General features: G+C 44.4%; 1 protein-coding gene across 2 annotated transcripts in view; it reads right to left on the bottom strand.

Moving 5' to 3' along the window:
• Positions 1-21,557, bottom strand: part of LOC121575434 (peroxisome proliferator-activated receptor delta) — a 47,427-nt gene that overhangs the window by 3,988 nt on the left and 21,882 nt on the right. The window contains exons 2-7 of one of the 2 annotated variants that reach the window (XM_041888552.2): positions 17,360-17,816; positions 3,141-3,292; positions 2,793-2,931; positions 2,456-2,661; positions 711-917; positions 203-446 (exon numbers count right to left, since the gene is read on the bottom strand). In XM_041888552.2, coding sequence (XP_041744486.2) covers positions 203-446; positions 711-917; positions 2,456-2,661; positions 2,793-2,931; positions 3,141-3,292; positions 17,360-17,750 — 1,339 coding nt within the window. In that variant the 5' untranslated portion in view covers positions 17,751-17,816. Of the gene's footprint in view, positions 1-202; positions 447-710; positions 918-2,440; positions 2,662-2,792; positions 2,932-3,140; positions 3,293-17,359; positions 17,817-21,557 lie in introns of both variants that reach the window. The other variant, XM_041888551.2, reaches the window with a different exon arrangement.

The raw sequence follows: 21,557 nt of genomic DNA, 5'->3' as shown, positions 1-21,557 counted from the left end.
CTGTATGTCAACTGGTAGAAAACAAACTTGTATGCAAGCCCGTTCTAAACTTGACTTCAGCATTAACCTCAGCTTGGCTTAGTTACGTTAGTTAAGCTTATTATGATAGTAGAATGGTTAGGGTTATTATGACAGTGCCAGTGTATTGTGGCAGCATAGTACTGAGTTCTAACGGTAGTACTATGATAGAACCAGCACATACCTCCACAGAGGATGATGGCGGCCACAAACAGGGCCAGGTCACTGTCATCCAGCTCCAGGGCATTGAACTTAACGGCAAACTCAAACTTGGGCTCCATGATCTCGCTAAAAGGCCGCCGCAGGCTGCGCAGGAACTCCCGGGTCACAAAGCCCTTCCCGTTGGCCACCAGCAGCCCATCCTTGTTCATGAGCGAGGGAAGCATGGCGAAGATGGCCTCGTGCACGCCGTATTTCAACAGCGTTACCTGGTGGGGGAGGGAGAACAGCAGCCTGAATATCACTGTCCAATATCTCAAATGTTTTTAACTGGGATTTTGTCAAGCATGTATACATGTTCTATAATGTTACATTATGTTACATAGCCAATTATAGATTCGATTCCTGGCTGTACAATGACTTACCCAACTTGGACATCAAAACTCTGGATTGATGATTTGATTGAATGTTGCTTTACAGTACCTGGGTCTCGATTGATAACGACTGATTAATTGTTGTGTTCCTGTATATACCTGGTCGTTGAGGAAGAGGTCTACAAAGCCGGGGATGCTCTTGGCGAACTCCGTGAGCTCCCTGACCGTCTCCACCGTGGTGCATTGGCAGCGGTAGAACACGTGCACCCCTATCTCCTTGTTGGGCGGCGTCCCGTTGATCAGCTGGTTCCACACCAGCCCATTCTCAGCCTGGTGCAACGAGTCCATGTCGTGGATCACAAAGGGCTACGGGGGTTATTTAGTTAAGTAATAGCAGTATAACAACACTAAACAGACCTTTCACTTGAAATTGCATTCTGTAAGGGCATTCTGCCTGGGCCTAGTTTAGGAAGAAATAGTGTTTGCAGACAAGTCCCGTGTAGCTCAGTTGGTAGAGTATGGAGCTTGCAACGCCAGGGTTGTGGCTTCGATTCCCACGGGGGACCAGTATGGAGAAAAAATAAGTATGAAAATGTATCCATTTACTACTGTAAATCGCTCTGGATAAGAGCGTCTGCTAAATAACTAAAATGTAAATGTAAATGTAAGCATACAGTCAGCCTGTAAATCAACTCTTATGAAAAGCGTAGGCTGTTGGAGTGACACCGACATTTGGCCCATTGCCCTGTCCTCCCGATCTCAGACACAACAGTGATAAGGCATTAAGACAACCAGGGCTTTTACAACACATTTATACACAGCTGCTAGGTTGCTACTGGAGAGCTAGGCAGTGAGAGCAGAGGTGACGTTTCAGTGCAGCCTATGCTCCTTGGCGCTCTAGTGCCCTTCTAGAGTATAAAGGCTACATTCTTGTCACTTCGATTAGTGTGGATTGAAATTACAGAATGAAAAAGGCCAGGGACACAACTGAAGTGCATGGAAATTACTTAAAGGCCCAATGCAGCCGTTTTTATATTAATATCAAATCATTTCTGGGTAACAATTACAGTGCCTTCAGAAAGTATTCACATCCTTCAACTTTTCCACATTTTGTTGTGTTACAACCAGAATTGTAAAATGGATTAAATTGAGATGTTGTGTCACTGGCCTAAAGACAATAATCCATAATGTCAAAGTAGAATTATGTTTTTAGAAATTGTAACAAAATTCATAAAAAATGAAAAGCTGAAATGTCTTGAGGGACCTTACAGATAATTGTATGTGTAGGGTACAGAGATACACTGGAGTTGCTTACCAAGAAGACATTGAATGTTTCTGAGTGGCTAAGTTACAGTTTGTACTTAAATCTGCTTGAAAATATATGGCAAGACTTGAAAATGGTTGTCTAGCAATGATCAACAACCAATTTGACATTATTTAGAAAATAATAATAAGCAAAAACATAATCCAGGTGTGTAAAGTTCTTAGAGACTTACCCAGCAAGACTCACAGCTGTAATCGCTGCCAAGTTGATTCTAACATGTATTGACTCAGGGGTGTGAATACTTACGTAAATGAGATATTTCTGAATTTCATTTTCAAAAAATGTGCTAACATTTCTAAAAACAGGTTTTCACTTTGTCATTATGGGGTATGGTGTGTAGATGGGTGAGAATTGGTATTTATTTAATCAATTTTGAATTCAGGCTGTAACAACAAAATGTAGAATAAGTCAAGGGGTATGGATACTTTAGGAAGGCACTGTATGCATCATATTGAAATATGTATACGGTATTGAGCTAACCTGTTGTTAATGCATTATATGTATCATTTTTACATATGGATACAGTATTGAGCTAGTGTTATAGTATTAAATATATTTAATTTACATATGGATACGCTACCGGGCTGGCGCTGTTCTTGCCGGTGAGGATGCTGCGAGCCTTCTTCTTGGTCATGTTGAGGTTCTTTAGGTAGGCGTTGTTGACCTGCTTGGCCAGGGATTTGAGGTCCGAGCCGTTGGGGTTGGTGGTCGGAGTCGTATCTCCCGCCAGGAGGCCCGCCACCAGCTTTCTCTTCTCCGCCTCCGGCATGCGGCCGTACCGGATCGCTGGGAACAACCAGGAAAACCCCTATCAGTGTACATCCATAAATTGGGGATACTCACAGATAGGGTACATCCCTGACTTTCTCTAAAGTAAAAATGTGGGAATGGAAAGGTGATCAGTGTGTGTGTCTCACCATCATGGGACATGCCTAGCAGCAGGCACTTCTGGAAGCGACAGTACTGGCACTTGTTCCTGCTCTTCTTCTGGATCTTACAGCTGCGCTCACAGCGCTCATACTCCAGCTTCATACGGATGGTCCGCCGGAAAAACCCCTGAGAGAAAGAGTAAGCAGAGGGGTGGAAGAAAAAAAAGTGTTTATTAGATATCAATTATTAGATGGAAATTAATAGATATAAAGAGCAGCAGATTTGATTGGAAATGTGAAAAGTTCATGAATTATGCAATGAACTGCTCCAAAACATTGTGTAACACATCTGGGAGTCTCCTGGGATGTCCCCATCCCTTCCCTCTGCTTCCTCACCTTGCAGCCTTCACAGGCGTGTACTCCGTAGTGGAACCCCGAGGCTTTGTCTCCACAGATCCGACATTCCACGTTGATCCCGGCCCCAGTCCCTTCCTCTCGACCCAGGAAGAGCTGGTCCGACAGCGATGGAGACGACGTCTGGGACAGATCTGGAAATGGAAAGACAGACAGGGGGAGGTTCTGTTATTATAGGATCTTTTCTGAGTTTAACTAGGGACCGGAGTTTGTCCTGATCACAAGACCAGACAAGGAACATTTCCTCCTCATATAAATGTACTAGTATTATATTTTGGACTACTGAAAGGTCCAATAACTCATATATTTCACAATCCACATAAACATGTGTAATATAAAAACATTGGATGCATTTCTCTGTAATACTGGAATGACCATACAGAGCTGAACGTAAGATAAGGATGAGACTGGAGTCAAGACTACAAATTAAAAAGTTATTGTTGGTGCCACCAGTCTGGACAGTCAGTTCGGTTTTCCTATGGCTCTGGGTATGACTGGGCTATATGTCAATTTACCAACAATACCTCAAAGATATTATGTATATGTGCAATGTGAGCTGTGCGTGCACGTGTGTGCTTATGTGCATGTTTCTATACGTGCAAGCGTGTCAGGAATCTGCCCAGTGCTGGTGAGTTCCAGCCAGTTCCCTCCCTGGGGTTTGATCTCTGCTGCTGCCTGCCAAAGGGTTCTCCCAATGGAGCCTAGGAGGGATATTCTGTTTTAAGAATTTGGAACAGAGTGCTGTTCTACCCACTCCATAGAACTAGAGTAGGTAGGAGGGACAATCCACTTCAATGTAACCATGTTAGAACCATGTTATGGGTGTTCTATTCTATCTGTTCTAATTCTAGGATAAAAACCTGAGAGCTGCGCTGCTAGGCTAGGCCAGGATGAAAGCATGGGAAACCCAACACAGCCGGGGCAGGCAACATAGAGCCACACAGCGAGAGAGTGAGTTTCTCTGTGTGTGGGAGAGGCCTAGGCCCCTGAAGAATTTATCACGAGGAGAAGTAACACCGCAAGAGCAGACTGACCGAAACCAGCCGAGGTGGTGCTCCATGCCTCCATGACCACTTCCCACTCAATTCATCTCTCCTTGCCTCCTTCCCAAAACCCATTGGAGAAGAGGGTGAGAAGGGAGGGACCTTGGGTCTTCTCCAAGAAGGCTTAGAAGGAGGCGAGGACAGAGGATGCAAAGAATTGAGAAAGAGCCATAGTGTGCATGCGTGTCAGTCACTCCAACACTAGGTTTTGATGACAGAGAATTCAGTCCACTTGCTTTTCTATTTGTATAACCTAGATTCTGCTTACCGCCATTAAACGTGAAGCCCTTGATTGCCACCTTAATATGCCTCCTTTGCATTTTCTTTTATACAAAAGTCACATGCAGGACACACCCGGTGAGTAGCTCTGGTGTTGTTTTCTATCTCCAGTGTTTCCCCCCCCCACTGTCATCACTTAAAGGGGCCATCAGCAGTTGCTACATCCATTTCTTGACCAATTATATATACCCACTGATTCCCGAAGAATATTATAAATGCCTCATGAGCTTAGTTTAACTGTCATATCCCATCAGAAACCAAAATATAAGCTTGTTTTACTCCAATGTTTGTAAACAAAGCAAATGTAAACAAACTCTATATAGCCTCAAAACATGGATAAACTATAATTTTGATATCATGGATGGTCAGTCTTTGCATCCATAGCTCAGTCTATGAATTTGAGAGAGGTAACATTCTACCAGTCCCATCCTTCAGCTTTTCACCGAAACAGGGAGTACACTTTGTTATTGTTTCTACTGCTGATTGCCGCTTTAAGCATGGTGGTTGCCTGTAGCCCACCACCTGAGAAGAGTGTTATTAGTGTCAGTGGCAAAGTTGCGTGACAAGAGTCTGTTGCCGTGGTGTGACAGAGCCTGTTGCCGTGGTGTGTCAGAGCCTGTCGCCGTGGTGTGACAGAGCCTGTCGCCGTTGTGTGACAGAGCCTGTCGCCGTGGTGTGACAGAGCCTGTCGCCGTGGTGTGACAGAGCCTGTCGCCGTGGTGTGACAGAGCCTGTCGCCGTGGTGTGACAGAGCCTGTCGCCGTTGTGTGACAGAGCCTGTCGCCGTTGTGTGACAGAGCCTGTCGCCGTTTCGAGAGGAACACTAGATGTTGCTTGTCTGCAGCGATACGGTTTACCTGAAGCCCAGGTACCGTGTGTAATACGTTGATCAGTAAGAAACTAAAAAGCCTAATAGAGCGTGGTGTAGTCGGACTCATTCTCAATGTTTACGGAAAAAAACCTTAACCGAAAGACCTCAACTGGCCTGACCTTTGTACTAGACCACAGCCTATCCACACTCTGGTTCCTTTGCGAATTCGCCATCTCCCACCTGCCAAGGCAAACACAAGCATAGCTTTACTGACCAGAGTGGAAAATGTAGGTAGGCAGAGCTGGGAGAGGAGGTCAAATCTGACCGGATTGTAGGAAATAGAAACTTATCCTATACTGGAGAAAACAGGAAAGAATGTATACATAGCCCTCTAGACCAGGGTTTCCCAAACAAGGTTTCTCCTTCCATTACTTCCAGACCTCCACCTAGTTATGTTGCAGCAACCATGGAGGATGTCTCAGGGGCCACTGGTGGAGGACACAGTGGTTACAGTAGCTGGCTGGTCTAACTGTGGTTGGTCTGATTGCTCTGATTGAGAGCAGCTCAATGTGAACACCATCAGAGCCCTTTAATGGGACACACTGAACTGCTCCATGTACTGAGGGTGTTTGTGGGTAAGTGTGCATGAGTATGTAACTGCGCATGTGTGTGTGCGTATGTGTGGAAGTGGACTAGAGATAACGATCTATCTGCCGTTAAACAAACACAAACAGCCAGGCAGCGCTCCGTATCAAAGGGTATCTGTATCTGTAGAAGTCAACGGCCCTCTCACAAGGACACAAGGCTTGCCATTCTAAAGCCGTTTGTTGATGAGATCTAGGCCTGCAAATTAAGTTAAGGCTACTTGCCAAACTTTGGTTTATAAGCTAGGCTGTGTCAAGGTTGTGAAGAGGAGTATGGTAAAGTACATTGAGATAGTTTTTTAAAATAAAGTTTGATTTTATTAGTTTTATTTACCCTGTTCGAGCCATCACAGCTGGGTATGAAACATGTAGGCCCAACTCAAATCAGTGTCAAGGGAAACCAGATTTAACATTGGGGAGTCTTTTCTGAGTAGCTCCATGTGTTATGTGAGTGTGTTATGTGAGAAGAAATTGTTGCACAGTCTTTGGACCTCCTGTGAGGATTTCAGGATTTCATTATCATGACTTAGCAAAGTGACTCTTCTTCTCACCACAATGATCTCAATGGAGAATTCACTGTTGTAATGTAATAGTCATATAAAGCCCTCTCTTTACAGGCATTGTCACGTCAGCCCGTGACTGACAGGTCACACTGTAGGTGTTGTCCTCCATGTGCCTTACTTCAACAGCAAATTTCACACAAATCTGAGTATGCATAATGTCCCCGATTCCGACCCGAGTTAAGCGTACGTAAAAGGAACGTATTTGCATTTTTATGCACTTTTCTCTTTATGCGTATTCTAACCTAGAACTTAAGAATGAGAATCTGAGAGTCTGAATACCAAATACTGAGAAGTGCGTAGGAAAGGCGTAAATTCCTAAGTCGGAATCTGCCCCTACGTTTTTTACTGGAAAACAATGACAGGCTACTGAGCACCACTTCTCTTGGGGAGTATAAATACAGACAAAATGGAGGTAAAGGCCGACTGTACAGTGAAAACAGTTCTAGATTGCGGCATTGAGTTCTAGATCAGCACACAGTTCTAAATCATCAGCACACCAAATTCTAGATCAAAATCATATTTTATTTTTCACATGCTTCGAAAACAGGTGTAAACTTAGTGAAATGCTTACTCACAGGTCCTTTTCCAACAATGCTGAGTGAAAGATATATATTAACACAGTGAATAACGAATAACAATAACGAGTAAAAATAACATAGCTACAGTGGGGAAAAAAAGTATTTAGTCAGCCACTATTTGTGCAAGTTCTCCCACTTAAAAAGATGAGAGAGGCCTGTAATTTTCATCATAGGTACACGTCAACTATGAAAGACAAATTGAGAAAAAAAATCCAGAAAATCACATTGTAGGATTTTTATGAATTTATTTGCAAATTATGGTGGAAAATAAGTATTTGGTCACCTACAAACAAGCAAGATTTCTGGCTCTCACAGACCTGTAACTTCTTCTTTAAGAGGCTCATCTGTCCTCCACTCGTTACCTGTATTAATGGCATCTGTTTGAACTTGTTATCAGTATAAAAGACACCTGTCCACAACCTCAAACAGTCACACTCCAAACTCCACTATGGCCAAGACCAAAGAGCTGACAAAGGACACCAGAAACAAAATTGTAGACCTGCACCAGGCTGGGAAGACTGAATCTGCAATAGGTAAGCAGCTTGGTTTGAAGAAATCAACTGTGGGAGCAATTATTAGGAAATGGAAGACATACAAGACCACTGATAATCTCCCTCGATCTGGGGCTCCACGCAAGATCTCACCCCATAGGGTCAAAATGATCACAAGAACGGTGAGCAAAAATCCCAGAACCACACGGGGGACCTAGTGAATGACCTGCAGAGAGCTGGGACCAAAGTAACAAAGCCTACCATCAGTAAAACACTACGCCGCCAGGGACTCAAATCCTGCAGTGCTGACGTGTCCGCCTGCTTCGCCAGTACATGTCCAGGCCTGTCTGAAGTTTGCTAGAGTGCATTTGGATGATCCAGAAGAGGATTGGGAGAATGTCATATGGTCAGATGAAACCAAAATATAACTTTTTGGTAAAAACTCAACTGCCTCGTGTTTGGAGGACAAAGAATGCTGAGTTGCATCCAAAGAACACCATACCTACTGTGAAGTATGGGGGTGGAAACATCATGCTTTGGGGCTGTTTTTCTGCAAAGGGACCAGGGACGACTGATCTGTGTAAAGGAACGAATGAATGGGGCCATGTATCGTGAGATTTTGAGTGAAAACCTCCTTCCATCAGCAAGGGCATTGAAGATGAAACGTGGCTGGAGTCTTTCAGCATGACAATGATCCCAAACACACACCGGGCAATGAAGGAGTGGCTTCGTAAGAAGCATTTCAAGGTCCTGAGTGGCCTAGCCAGTCTCAGATCTCAACCCCCCATAGAAAATCTTTGAAGGGAGTTGAGACGTCCCTGTTGCTCAGCGACAGCCCCCAAAACATCACTGCTCTAGAGGAGATCTGCATGGAGGAATGGGCCAAAATACCAGCAACAGTGTGTGAAAACCTTGTGAAGACTTACAGAAAACGTTTGACCTGTGTCATTGCCAACAAAGGGTATATAACAAAGTATTGAGAAACTTTTTTTATTGACCCAAATACTTATTTTCCACCATAATTTGCAAATAAATTCATTAAAAAATCCTACAATGTGATTTTCTGGATTTTTTTTCCTCATTTTGTCTGTCATAGTTGACGTGTACCTATGATGAAAATTACAGGCCTCTCTCATCTTTTTAAGTGGGAGAACTTGCACAATTGGTGGCTGACTAAATACTTTTTTTCCCCACTGTATATACAGGGAGTACCAGTACCGAGTTGATGTGCAGGCATTCAGGTAACTGAGGTAGCTATGTACATACAGACTGAGTGTACAAAACATTAAGAACACCTGCTGTTTCATTTTACATTTACATTTTAGTCATTTAGCAGACGCTCTTATCCAGAGCGACTTACAGGAGCAATTAGGGTTAAGTGCCTTGCTCAAGGGCACATCGACAGATTTCACCTAGTCGGCTCGGGGATTAGAACCAGCGACCTTTCGGTTACTGGCACAACGCTCTTAACCACTAAGCTACCTGCCGTTTCCATGACATAGACTGACCAGGTGAATCCAGGTGAAAGCTATGATCCCTTATTGATGTCACTTGTTAAATCCACTTCAAATCAGTCTAGATGAAGGGGAGGAGACAGGTTAAAGAAGGAGTTTAAGCCTTGAGAATATTGAGACATGGATTGTGTATGTGTGCCATTCAGAGGGTGAATGGGCAAGACAAAATATTTAAGTGCCTTTGTATGGGGTATGGTAGTAGTTGCCAGGTGCACTGGTTTGTGTGTCAAGAACTGCAACGCTACGGTGTTTTTCACGCTCAACAGTTTCCCGTGTGTATCAAGAATGGCCCACCACCCAAAGGACATCCAGCCAACTTGACATCTGTGGGAAGCATTGGAGTCAACATGGGCCAGAATCCCTGTGGAACGCTTTCGACATCTTGTAGAGTCCATGCCTCGACAAATTGAGCCTGTTTTGAGGGCAAAAGGAGGGGGTGCAACTCAATACTAGGAAGGTGTTCTTAATGTTTTGTACACTTAGTGTAGGTAGGCGTAAAGTGAGTAGGCAACAGGATAGATAATAGACAGCAGCGTATGTGGTGAGTGTGAAAGTCTATGTGTGAGTATGTGAGATCAAAACACAGAACTCGACCCCTGGGCTCTAGATCCGAACACTGAGTTCTAGGTCCGGACACTGAGTTCTAGGGCTGGGAATTGCCAGAGACCTCATGATACGATATTATCCAGGGTATTTTCTGGATCAAAAAGGGGCTTAGCAATTAAAACATATTTCTCATGTATGCTGCAGAGGGACAAGAGAGTGCCATCAGTCATGTACAGTGAGGGGGAAAAAGTATTTGATCCCCTGCTGATTTTGTTTGTTTGCCCACTGACAAAGAAATGATCAGTCTATAATTTTAATGGTAGGTTTATTTGAACAGTGAGAGACAGAATAACAACAAAAAAATCCAGAAAAACGCATGTCAAAAATGTTATGAATTGATTTGCATTTTAATGAGGGAAATAAGTATTTGACCCCCTCTCAATCAGAAAGATTTCTGGCTCCCAGGTGTCTTTTATACAGGTAACGAGCTAGATTAGAGCACACTCTTAAGGGAGTGCTCCTAATCTCAGCTTGTTACCTGTATAAAAGACACCTGTCCACAGAAGCAATCAATCAGATTCCAAACTCTCCACCATGGCCAAGACCAAAGAGCTCTCCAAGGATGTCTGGGGGCAAGATTGTAGACCTACACAAGGCTGGAATGGGCTACAAGACCATCGCCAAGCAGCTTGGTGAGAAGGTGACAACAGTTGGTGCGATTATTCGCAAAATGGAAGAAACACAAAATAACTGTCAATCTCCCTCGGCCTGGGGCTCCATGCAAGATCTCACCTCCTGGAGTTGCAATGATCATGAGAACGGTGAGGAATCAGCCCAGAACTGCACGGGAGGATCTGGTCAATGATCTCAAGGCAGCTGGGACCATAGTCACCAGAAAACAATTGGTAACACACTACGCAGTGAAGGACTGAAATCCTGTCCCCCTGCTCAAAAAAGCACATATACAGGCCCGTCTGAAGTTTGCCAATGAACATCTGAATGATTCAGAGGAGAACTGGGTGAAAGTGTTGTGGTCAGATGAGACCAAAAATCGAGCTCTTTGGCATCAACTCAACTCGCCGTGTTTGGAGGAGGAGGAATGCTGCCTATGACCCCAAGAACACCATCCCCACCGTCAAACATGGAGGTTGAAACATTATGCTTTGGGGGTGTTTTTCTGCTAAGGGGACAGGACAACTTCACCGCATCAAAGGGACGATGGACGGGGCCATGTACCGTCAAATCTTGGGTGAGAACCTCCTTCCCTCAGCCAGGGCATTGAAAATGGGTCGTGGATGGGTATTCCAGCATGACAATGACCCAAAACACACAGCCAAGACAACAAAGGAGTGGCTCAAGAAGAAGCACATTAAGGTCCTGGAGTGGCCTAGCCAGTCTCCAGACCTTAATCCCATAGAAAATCCGTGGAGGGAGCTGAAGGTTCGAGTTGCCAAACGTTAGCCTCGAAACCTTAATGACTTGGAGAAGATCTGCAAAGAGGAGTGGGACAAAATCCCTCCTGAGATGTGTTTAAACCAGGTGGCCAACTACAAGAAACGTCTGACCTCTGTGATTGCCAACAAGGGTTTTGCCACCAAGTACTAAGTCATGTTTTGCAGAGGGGTCAAATACTTATTTCCTGGAGTGGCCTAGCCATTCTCCAGACCTTAAGCCAGGGGTGTCAAACTCAATTTAGCTCAGGGGCCACATGGAGGAAAATCTATTCCCAAGTGGGCCGGACCGGTAAAATCATGGTATATATATAACTTAAAAACAACAACTTCAGATTGTTTTCCTTGTTTTAATACGATCAACATAAAACATAAAGCTGGAGTCTGAGGACAGTGTGTCCAAAATAGTACAAGCACAACATCACTATTAATCATAAAACACCAAGTTTATTTGAAAATTCTAAAGAAAAAGAACACAAACACACAATGCCTCAGTGATTCACAGAACTGTTTCACAGATCACAGAACTATATCAGGGTGTCATTTCTCAGGCAGAAATTTAGATAAAAATAATGAAATCCTGTTCCCCAAACAAGTGCAAGAACCACAGAGTCAAGAATAGGTTAAATATACAAATAAAATAAAAATCAATTAAAAACAAAAGCACATCAACATAAAAACATAAAGCTGGAGCCTGAGGACAGTGTGTCCAAAAGCACAACGTCACTATTAATCATAAAACCCCTCAAGTTATTTGAAAATTCTGAGGACAAAGAACACACAAACACACAATGCCTCAGTGATTCACAGAAGTATATCACAGATCACAGAACTATATCAGGGTGTCTCATGCAGCACTTTAAGTGGGGTTGCATAGTTTTTGACTCCTGATACCTGGCATCTTTTAGCTTTCACCAGCGCATCAATATCAGGCATCACATCCTGAGTGGCAGCCAACTTCAGGATGTGATTCAAGTGCTTGTGCGTGAGCCTTGAGCGCAGCTTTGTTTTATTTATGCTCATTACAGAGAAAACTTGCTCACAAATATATGTGGTTCCAAACATGCACAACAGTTTTGCAGTGAGGGCTGTCAAGTTGGGGTAACCTGGCAAGAGATTCTGATAAAATGTGTCCAAGCCAGCTGCGGAAAATTTTCCCTTCAGATCCGAGTCACACTGCAAGTCTATTATTTCAAGTTGGATGCTGACGGGCAGATCAGAGGGATTCACGGTGAATGGCGAGCAAAAATCTTTGAAGTCTTTCTCCAGTTCACCATAAATATGAAAGCGTTGCTCAAACTTCCGTAACAGTCCCGTTATTTTATCTTTGAACCGCTTCATGTCTGCCACATGTTGGGTCGCGCACACATTTTTCAGACAGGGGAAGTGAGCTGCATCACCACCGGCGAGTTGCGTCTCCCACAATGACAGCTTCAACTTGAAAGAACGTATGCTGTCATAATACTGCGTGACAACTTTGTTGCGCCCTTGTAGCTGTTTGTTCAAGTTATTCAGGTGCTCTGTAACATCCACCATAAATGCAAGGTCCTAGGTCCTGCATCCATTCTGCGGAATTAAATTCTAACACTGGTTTGCCCTTTTCTTCCATGAACTGTTCAATTTCTTCTCGTAAATCAAAGAAACGCCTCAGCACAGCACCTCAGCTTAACCATCTTACCTCAGTGTGGTATGGCAGGCCATAGATGTGGTCTTTCTCTCTGAGAAGGCTGTCAAACTGACGGTGATTCAGGCTTCCGGATCGGATGAAATTAACAGTTTGGATGACCACCTTCATGACGTTATCCATCCTTAATGACTTGCAACACAAAGCCTCCTGGTGCAAAATACAGTGAATAGTCCAAAAATCATGTCCTCCATTTGCAGATTGCACTTTCTCTCTGAACTTTGTCACAACGCCTGCTTTTTCCCGATCATTAAGGGCGCACCATCTGTAGCCAGGCTGACAGCGCGGGACCAGTCCACTCCGACCCTGTCCAGCGCGCTGACGAGTGCGGTGAAAATATCAGCTGCTGTCGTTGTATCTGTCATCGGCACCAACTCCACAAACTCCTCGGTGACGGTCAATGTGTCATCAACTCCGCGGATGAAAATGGCCAGTTGTGCAACATCTGTAACGTCCGTGCTTTCATCAATTGCAACCTAAAATGCAATAAATGACTTTACTTTTTGCTTCAACTGGCTGTCCAAATCCACTGAAAGATCGGAAATCCTGTCTGCAACTGTGTTTCTTGTCAGGCTGATATTTGCAAAAGCCTGGCGCTTTTCAGGGCACACAATCTCCGCTGCCTTCATCATGCATGTTTTTACAAATTCACCCTCACTAAATGGTTTTGAAGCCACTGCGATTTCATTAGCAATGAGGTAGCTAGCTTTCACTGCAGCGTCACTGCTGTCTCTGCTGTGAGTAAACACAGACTGCTGTTTCTTCAGACCCGCCAACAGTTCATTCACCTTCTCTCTTCTCCGCTGTCCTTGAAAGTTGTCATATTTGTCGGCATGAAGACTCACATAGTGGCGACGAAGGTTATATTCTTTCAGCACTGCAACATGCTGTGAACACACCAAACATACAGCTTTCCCATTCAATTCCGTGAATAAATAGGAGGATGACCATTTTTCTTGGAACACTCTGCATCCACTTTTCTCTTTTTTGACAGAGACATATTGGGGCAATGAGGGTGCCTAAGCACATAATGTTAAAAGTAGAAGCCGTAATAAATATCGCGGGCAAAACAAAGTAGCTCATCCGGACTGGCTGCACTTGCTTGACCTACTTGCTCTGCCCCGGTATAAACAGTTTGCTTGCTTAACACAATTGCTATTGCGCCATCCAGTGGACGCAATTGGAACAGCAGTTAATTTTATTGAAAAATTGCAGCTCATTTTTATACTTTACAAAATCATCTCGCGGGCCGGATTAAACCCGTTTGCGGGCCTGATCTGGCCCGCGGGCCGGACGTTTGACACCCCTGCCTTAAGCCCATAGAAAATCTGTGGAGGGAGCTGAAGGTTCGAGTTGCCAAACGTCAGCCTCGAAACCTTAATGACTTGGAGAAGATCTGCAAAGAGGAGTGGGACAAAAATCCCTCCTGAGATGTGTGCACACCTGGTGGCCAACTACAAGAAACATCTGACCTCTGATTGCCAACAAGGGTTTTGCCACCAAGTACTAAGTCATGTTTTGCAGAGGGGTCAAATACTTATTTCCCTCATTAAAATGCAAATCAATTTATAACATTTTTGACATGCATTTTTCTGGATTTTGTTGTTGTTATTCTGTCTCTCACTGTTCAAATAAACCTACCATTAAAATTATAGACTGATCATGTCTTTGTCAGTGGGCAAACGTACAAAATCAGCAGAGGATCAAATACTTTTCCCTCACTGTAAATAAAAGTGCTGAAAACAGATTTGACGATATATCATTTAGTTTTGGTCTAGTTTGCTGTACCTGCACCAAAACTTCAGTATTTTTAATTCATAGCTTGTTTCCCACCTTTAAAAAAATTTATAATGAGGCTATGAATGAAAAATACTGGAGTTTTGGTGCAGGTACAGCAAACTAAAACAAAAACAATATTGCAATAGTCAAAACTATACGATATAACGTCAAAAATAATATCCCGATACGCGTCAGAACACAGTTCTACACTGAACAAAAATATAAACGCAACATACAACAATTTTAAAGATTTTACAGAGTTAGTTCATAAAAGGAAATCAGTCCATTTAAATTAATTAGGCCCTAATCTATGGATTTCACATGACTGGGAATACAGACATGAAACTGTCGGTCACCGATACCTTAAAAAAAGTAAGTAGGAGCATGGATCAGAAAACCAGTCAGTATCTGGTGTGATCACCATTTGCCTCACGCAGCGCAACACATCACCTTCGCATAGAGTTGATCAAGCTGTTGATTGTGGCCTGTGGAATGTTGTCCCCACTCCTCTTCAATGGCTGTGTAAAGTTGCTGGAAATTGGCGGGAACTGGAACACCCTGACATACACATAAATCCAGAGCATCCCAAACATGCTCAATGGGTGACATGTCTGGAGTATGCAGACCATAGAAGAACTGGGTCATTTTCAGATTCCAGGAATTGTACAGATCCTTGCGACATAGGGCCGTGCATTATCGATAAAATGCAATTGTATTCGTTGTCCGTAGCTTATGCCTGCCCATACCATAACCCCACTGCCACAATGGGGCACGCTCTGGTGGACATTCCTGCAGTAGCATGCCAATTGAACGCTCCCTCAAAAATTCAGACATCTGTGGCATTGTGTTGTGTGACATAACTGCACGTTTTAGTGGTCTTCATTGTCCCCAGCACAAGGTGCACCTGTGTAATGATCATGCCGTTTAATCAGCTTCTTGATATGCCACATCTGTTAGGTGGATGGATTATCTTGGCAAAGGAGAAATGCTCACTAACAGGGAAGTAAACAAATAAACTCAGCAAAAAAAGAAACGTCCCTTTATCAGGACCCTGTCTTTCAAAGATAATTAGTAAATATCAAAATAACTTCACAGATCTTCATTGTTTCCCTTGCTTGTTCAATGAACCATACACAATTAAATGAACATGCACCTGTGGAACGGTCGTTAAGACACTAACAGCTTACAGACGGCAATTAAGGTCACAGTTATGAAAACTTAGGACACTAAAGAGGCCTTTCTACTGACTCTGAAAAACACCAAAAGAAAGATGCCCAGGGTCCCTGCTCATCTGCATGAACATGCCTAAGGCATGCTGCAAGGAGGCATGAGGACTGCAGATGTGGCCAGGGCAATAAATTGCAATGTCCGTACTGTGAGACGCCTAAGACAGCGCTACAGGGAGACAGCTGATCGTCCTCGCAGTGGCAGACCACGTGTAACAACACCTGCACAGGATCGGTACATCCGTACATCACACCTGTGGGACAGGGACAGGATGGCAACAACTGCCCAAGTTACACCAGGAACGCACAATCCCTCCATCAGTGCTCAGACTGTCCACAATAGGCTGAGAGAGGTTGGACTGAGGGCTTGTAGGCCTGTTGTAAGGCAGGTCCTCACCAGACATCACCGGCAACAACGTCGCCTATGGGCACAAACCCACCGTCGCTGGACCAGACAGGACTGGCAAAAAGTGCTCTTCACTGACGAGTTGCGGTTTTGTCTCACCAGGGGTGATGGTCGGATTCGTGTTTATCGTCGAAGGAATAAGCGTTACACCGAGGCCTGTACTCTGGAGCGGCATCATCGGACTGAGCTTGTTGTCATTGCAGGCAATCTCAACACTGTGCGTTACAGGGAAGACATCCTCCTCCCTCATGTGGTACCCTTCCTGCAGGCTCATCCTGACATGACCCTCCAGCATGACAATGCCACCAGCCATACTGCTCATTCTGTGCGTGATTTCCTGCAAGACAGGAATGTCAGTGTTCTGCCACGGCCAGCGAAGAGCCCAGATGTCAATCCCATTGAGCACGTCTGGGACCTGTTGGATCGGAGGGTGAGGGCTAGGGCCATTCCCCCCAGAAATGTCTGGGAACTTGCAGGTGCCTTAGTGGATGAGTGGGGTAACATCTCACAGCAAGAACTGGCAAATCTGGTGCAGTCCATGAGGAGGAGGAGGTGCACTGCAGTACTTAATGCAGCTGGTGGCCACACCAGATACTGACTTACTTTTGACCCCCCCCTTTCTTCAGGGACACATTATTCAATTTCTGTTAGTCACATTTTTTTTTATGTCTCAGTTGTTGAATCTTGTTATGTTCATACAAATATTTACACGTTAAATTTGCTGAAAATAAACGCAGTTGACAGTGAGAGGATGTTTCTTTTTTTGCTGAGTTTATGTGCACAAAATTTGAGAGAAATAAGGTTTTTGTGCACATGGAACATTTCTGGGATCTTTTATTTCAGCTCATGAAACTTCGGACCAACAGTTTACATGTTGCGTTTATATTTTTGTTCAGTACAGATCGGAACATTGAGTTCTAGATTGGAACACAGTTATTTCAAGTCAACAAGGGGACTCACTAGTTATAGGAGCCATGTCTAAAAGTAAACACTTTACTGTGCGAGTATAAATAGAGTGAAATGTGATGCTGTGTGTTCGTACTATAAGAACACCCCTGTCATTGGCTGATCAACACAGACGTAGCACACATGGTGAAACATTTCACTAATCATCATCAACTAGTATAAAGTTTATGATACTGTCCACAGTATTTCAATTGTGTGAGTGTGTATGTGTCTCTCTCACCTGTGCAGCTGCTGGAGGGGGCAGGGCTGTTACTACTCCCCTTCTTCTGTTTCTGGTTCTCCTCCTCTTTCTCCTGCTGCTGCGCCTCGTCGTCCTGAGAGTCCATGTCCCAGGAGCAAAGGCCATCCTCCCCCTCAGGTGACACCTCCGCTCCTCGCTCCCCCTCAGTCTCCCATTTACCCAGCCCCTTCAGCAGCGGGCGTGGTTTCAGTTCCTTCAAGGCTGACTCCGGCTCCTTCTCGCCGTCCGAGGTGCGCTCCCCATGTGGGGAGGTGGTCCTGTTCTGGCAGACCCCCCCCTTCCTTACCGGACCCCCGACACGCCGCTTCCGATCCCGCCGAGGGGCGTCGCTTCTGACCGGCGCCAAGATGGCGGCCCTGGTGCCCTCCATGGCGCTGTGTGGCTTCTCCCCTGACTCTCAGCCACCCTCGGTCATGGCGCCACCATTCCCGCCCTGCTGGTGAGGAGGGGAACAGCCAGTTAGTACAGATCTGTTACAGATTAGTTACAGGAATGATTTATTCCAAATTGGTGGTGGTTCAGGAGGATACATTGGTGTGTTGCAATCAAATCAGAGCTGTTCTCACAGAATACAGTGACTGTCCAATCGGAATGCCTTTTACAAATCGAGACATCCAATTAGATCCATGAAACACTTCTCTCCAGTTAAAACAACACATTGTGAGATGATGAAAGGCTTCCATGTAACAGTGTAACAGGCACAGTCTCTTCTGGAAACACTTGTCAGAAGAGGCTTTGACCTGGTTCCATTCAACAGGCCCCTCCAAAGCTGAGACAGCTTCACCCAGTGCACCTCCAACCCAGAGAGATAGAACAGCCTCCCCCACAGAGACACAGCATATGGGCCAGGTTAGAGGTCTCCGATGCGGGCCTGGAGTTGGCCTGCTGCAGATGAGAGCCAGCTGTTAAACTCTAAATGACTGTAATTGATCCAGCTAACCACTAACAGAGAGAGGGAGTGAAAAAAATGGGGTGGGGGGGGAGAGAGCGAGCGAGAGGAGTATGCAACAAAAAAATAATGCACCGACACACACGCAGTGTAACTTCTGAGGCTTTGTGTACCAGATAGGGAGGAGATATGCGTGAGAAAAACACACACACACACACACACACACACAGTGAGTAAGCTAGCCTCCAGGTCCCAGCACGTGTGGGCCATGGGGCAGGCAAGGCTGGTGTTTTTCTACAGACACCTGTTGTTGGGAGGGAGCGCACAATGTCTGGGTGTCTGGTGTTGTCTGAGCTGAAGACGCTCTGCGTGCTGCGTGTGTGTGTGTAGGGACGCTCTGCTCTTTGGATCAGCCAGCGCCACTGACCTTTCCCCACATTCCCCACTTTCTACTGAACAGCCATGCACTTTCCCCCACTGGCCTTCGGTGGTTGTTTATGTGCGTGTGTCTGCCAAGTAGAAATAGGGTTCAAGGGAACAGAGGCTGTAGGGCTGATTTCATGTGGGATCACCAAGTTTATCAATCTGGTGCATTTAGAAGAGGGAAGAGAGAATACACTAGAGCCACGGAATTTAAAACGCCTCCGCTCTGTACAACATACACTCACTCCAGAACAGCCTGAATTCTTTGAGGAATGGATTTTACAAGGTGTCAAAAATGTCCGTTGCTCAATTGGTATCAAGGGACCTAACGTGCCAGGAAAACATTCCCCACACCACCACCACCAGCCTGTACCAGGCAGGTTGGGTCCATGGAAGCAACAGGAACCAGGATTCGTTAGACCAGGTGATATTTTTCCACTCCTCAATTGTCCAGTGTTGGTGATCGTGTGCCCACTGGAGCCGCTTCTTCTTGTTTTTAGCTGATAGGAGTGGAACCCGGTGTCGTCGTCTGCTGCAATAGCCCATCCGTGACAAGGATCGACGAGTTGTGCGTTCCGAGATGCCATTCTGCACACCACTGTTGTACTGCGCCGTTAATTGTCCGTTTGTGGCCCGCCTGTTAGCGTGCATGATTCTTGCCATTCTCGTTCGACCTCTCTCATCAACAAACTGTTTTCGACCACAGGAATGCCGCTGACTGGATGTTTTTTGTTTGTCGCACCATTCTCAGTAAACCCTAGACAACGTTGTGCGTGAAAAGCCCAGGAGGGCGGACGTTTCTGAGATACTGGATTTGGAGCGCCTGGCACCGACGATCATACCACGCTCCAAGTTGCTTAGGTCACCTGTTTTGCCCATTCTAAAATGTTATTGAACAGTAACAATGCCTTGATGCCTGGTTGCCTGCTTTATATAGCAAGCCACGGCCACATGACTCACTCACTGTAGGAGCAAACCATTTTCGTGAATGGGGTGGTGTACCTAATAAAACAGTAAAAAAGCAAAAAAGCAAGTGCCATTTAAGATTAATTTATTGAAACCGTAATATCAACTGTTCTATTATATTGTGGAACACAATCTTAAAAACGCAGTAACCTCAGCAGCAGTGCTTTCTTGTAGAAGCCTATGGCTGTGCAATGGCATAGCCTTGTTTTGTTAATTTAACAGACATATGCTCTTATTTCCCTAGCCATTATAACAGTCAAGACACTTATTTTATAGTAAAAACAACATGAAATATAACAGAATAAAATAGAACAGACTATTTTTCCAAATGAAAAAAGTTGCCAGTGCGAAGTGATGCGCATTTCGTGCATCGAACAGTTATTATCAAAGAGTAATAATTTGAAACGGGGCTCAATTTGGTGAGTTGAAAGACAATTCTTTCAGGGTTACAAACCAAAATATGCCGTCTTTTCAATATACAGATGTTGGATTTAGTTTATTCTGCCTGTTGTTTGTCATTTTCAAAATGGATGAACAATTCCACATGGTGATTAATTCCGGCAGCGACATCCGTTTATTTGTGCATATTTTCAGTGTGGAACCTATCTATGTTTAGGGGGGTTATAGCCTAGGCTACCCAATTCTCAATGGCACTAGCAGTTCACAAAGTAGCTCAATTGAAAAATAGACTGGATGCAATTATTCCATAACTGCAGCTCATTGTTGGAACACATATTTGCCTACTTCCATCAACCAGTCCATTTTGAATTTGTGATAAAACTCTCATCATTTGGCAAGGAATATTTGGCTTGTATATCCCATCAGATAGGTTTTTATAGGCATTTATTTCTGTAGGCCTAACGGGAGCTTGTGTGCGCTCTCCGAACGCGTGTGTGAAAGGAGCAGTCGGAACGCAATTTAGTGAATGGGACACGGAGGGGAAAGGGAATTTAGAGAGAAGAACTGTGTTACGCTTGGCTTGTTTTCTTTTTTGTTGTGCCCCGCAAATGCACATGTACAAATGGAACACTAGAGCGAAAGCAAATTATGTTGTCTTCAAGACAAAATTTCACTTGCCCGTTCGGGCAGCTACAAAGCACATTCCACCAAATAGTTTTACAGTATAAAAAAAAGAATTGATCTTTGGTTAAAGATCACCACTTCCTCAGGTGCTGAATAATAGCCTATAGGCCAATATGCACAAAGATGTCTGCAAATTCTCTGAAAAGCAAAAATAAATGTGATAAATCCTAGTTTGACAGGTTGCACATCAAAATATCAATTCCCTGGATATGTTATATGAAATAGCTTACTTTTGGAATCATACTTGGCACTGGAAAACAATTGTCTAGAGTCTGCCGCTAATGTAAAATATCGCCCAGCTCTACAATATAACCTGGTACTACATTTACATTTTAGTCATTTAGCAGACGCTCTTATCCAGAGCGACTTACAGGAGCAATTAGGGTTAAGTGCCTTGCTCAAGGGCACATTGACAGATTTTTCACCTAGTCGGCTCGGGGATTAGAACCAGCGACCTTTCGGTTACTGGCACAACGCTCTTAACCACTAAGCTACCTGCCGCCCTAGCTAGGGCCGGATGATACCAGTATCGCAATACTCATTAGTATAGTGGCAAGGGAAACAAAACACGAAGGGGATTTAACTTCTTTAGGAAAACAGCCCTAATGTTGGAAACCAACATTATGTTGTCATCCAGAGTCACAGTTATTTGTTTCCCAAGCTATAGCACACAATATTTTACATAGAGCAGGTTTTTAAAGGACCAAAGCGTTTGGTCTGCTTTGTTTTTTCATTTTTGCCCTAAAAAAATATATTTCGATACTGATATTGTCCCGAACCTAGTACTAGCTATGCTACAAATAAACATCAGGACAA

This window comes from Coregonus clupeaformis, chromosome 10 (assembly GCF_020615455.1).
Source record: "Coregonus clupeaformis isolate EN_2021a chromosome 10, ASM2061545v1, whole genome shotgun sequence".
Lineage (NCBI taxonomy): Eukaryota > Metazoa > Chordata > Actinopteri > Salmoniformes > Salmonidae > Coregonus > Coregonus clupeaformis.
The sequence above is the reverse complement of the archived record's forward strand: the minus strand, read 5'-3'. Positions and strand labels throughout refer to the sequence as shown.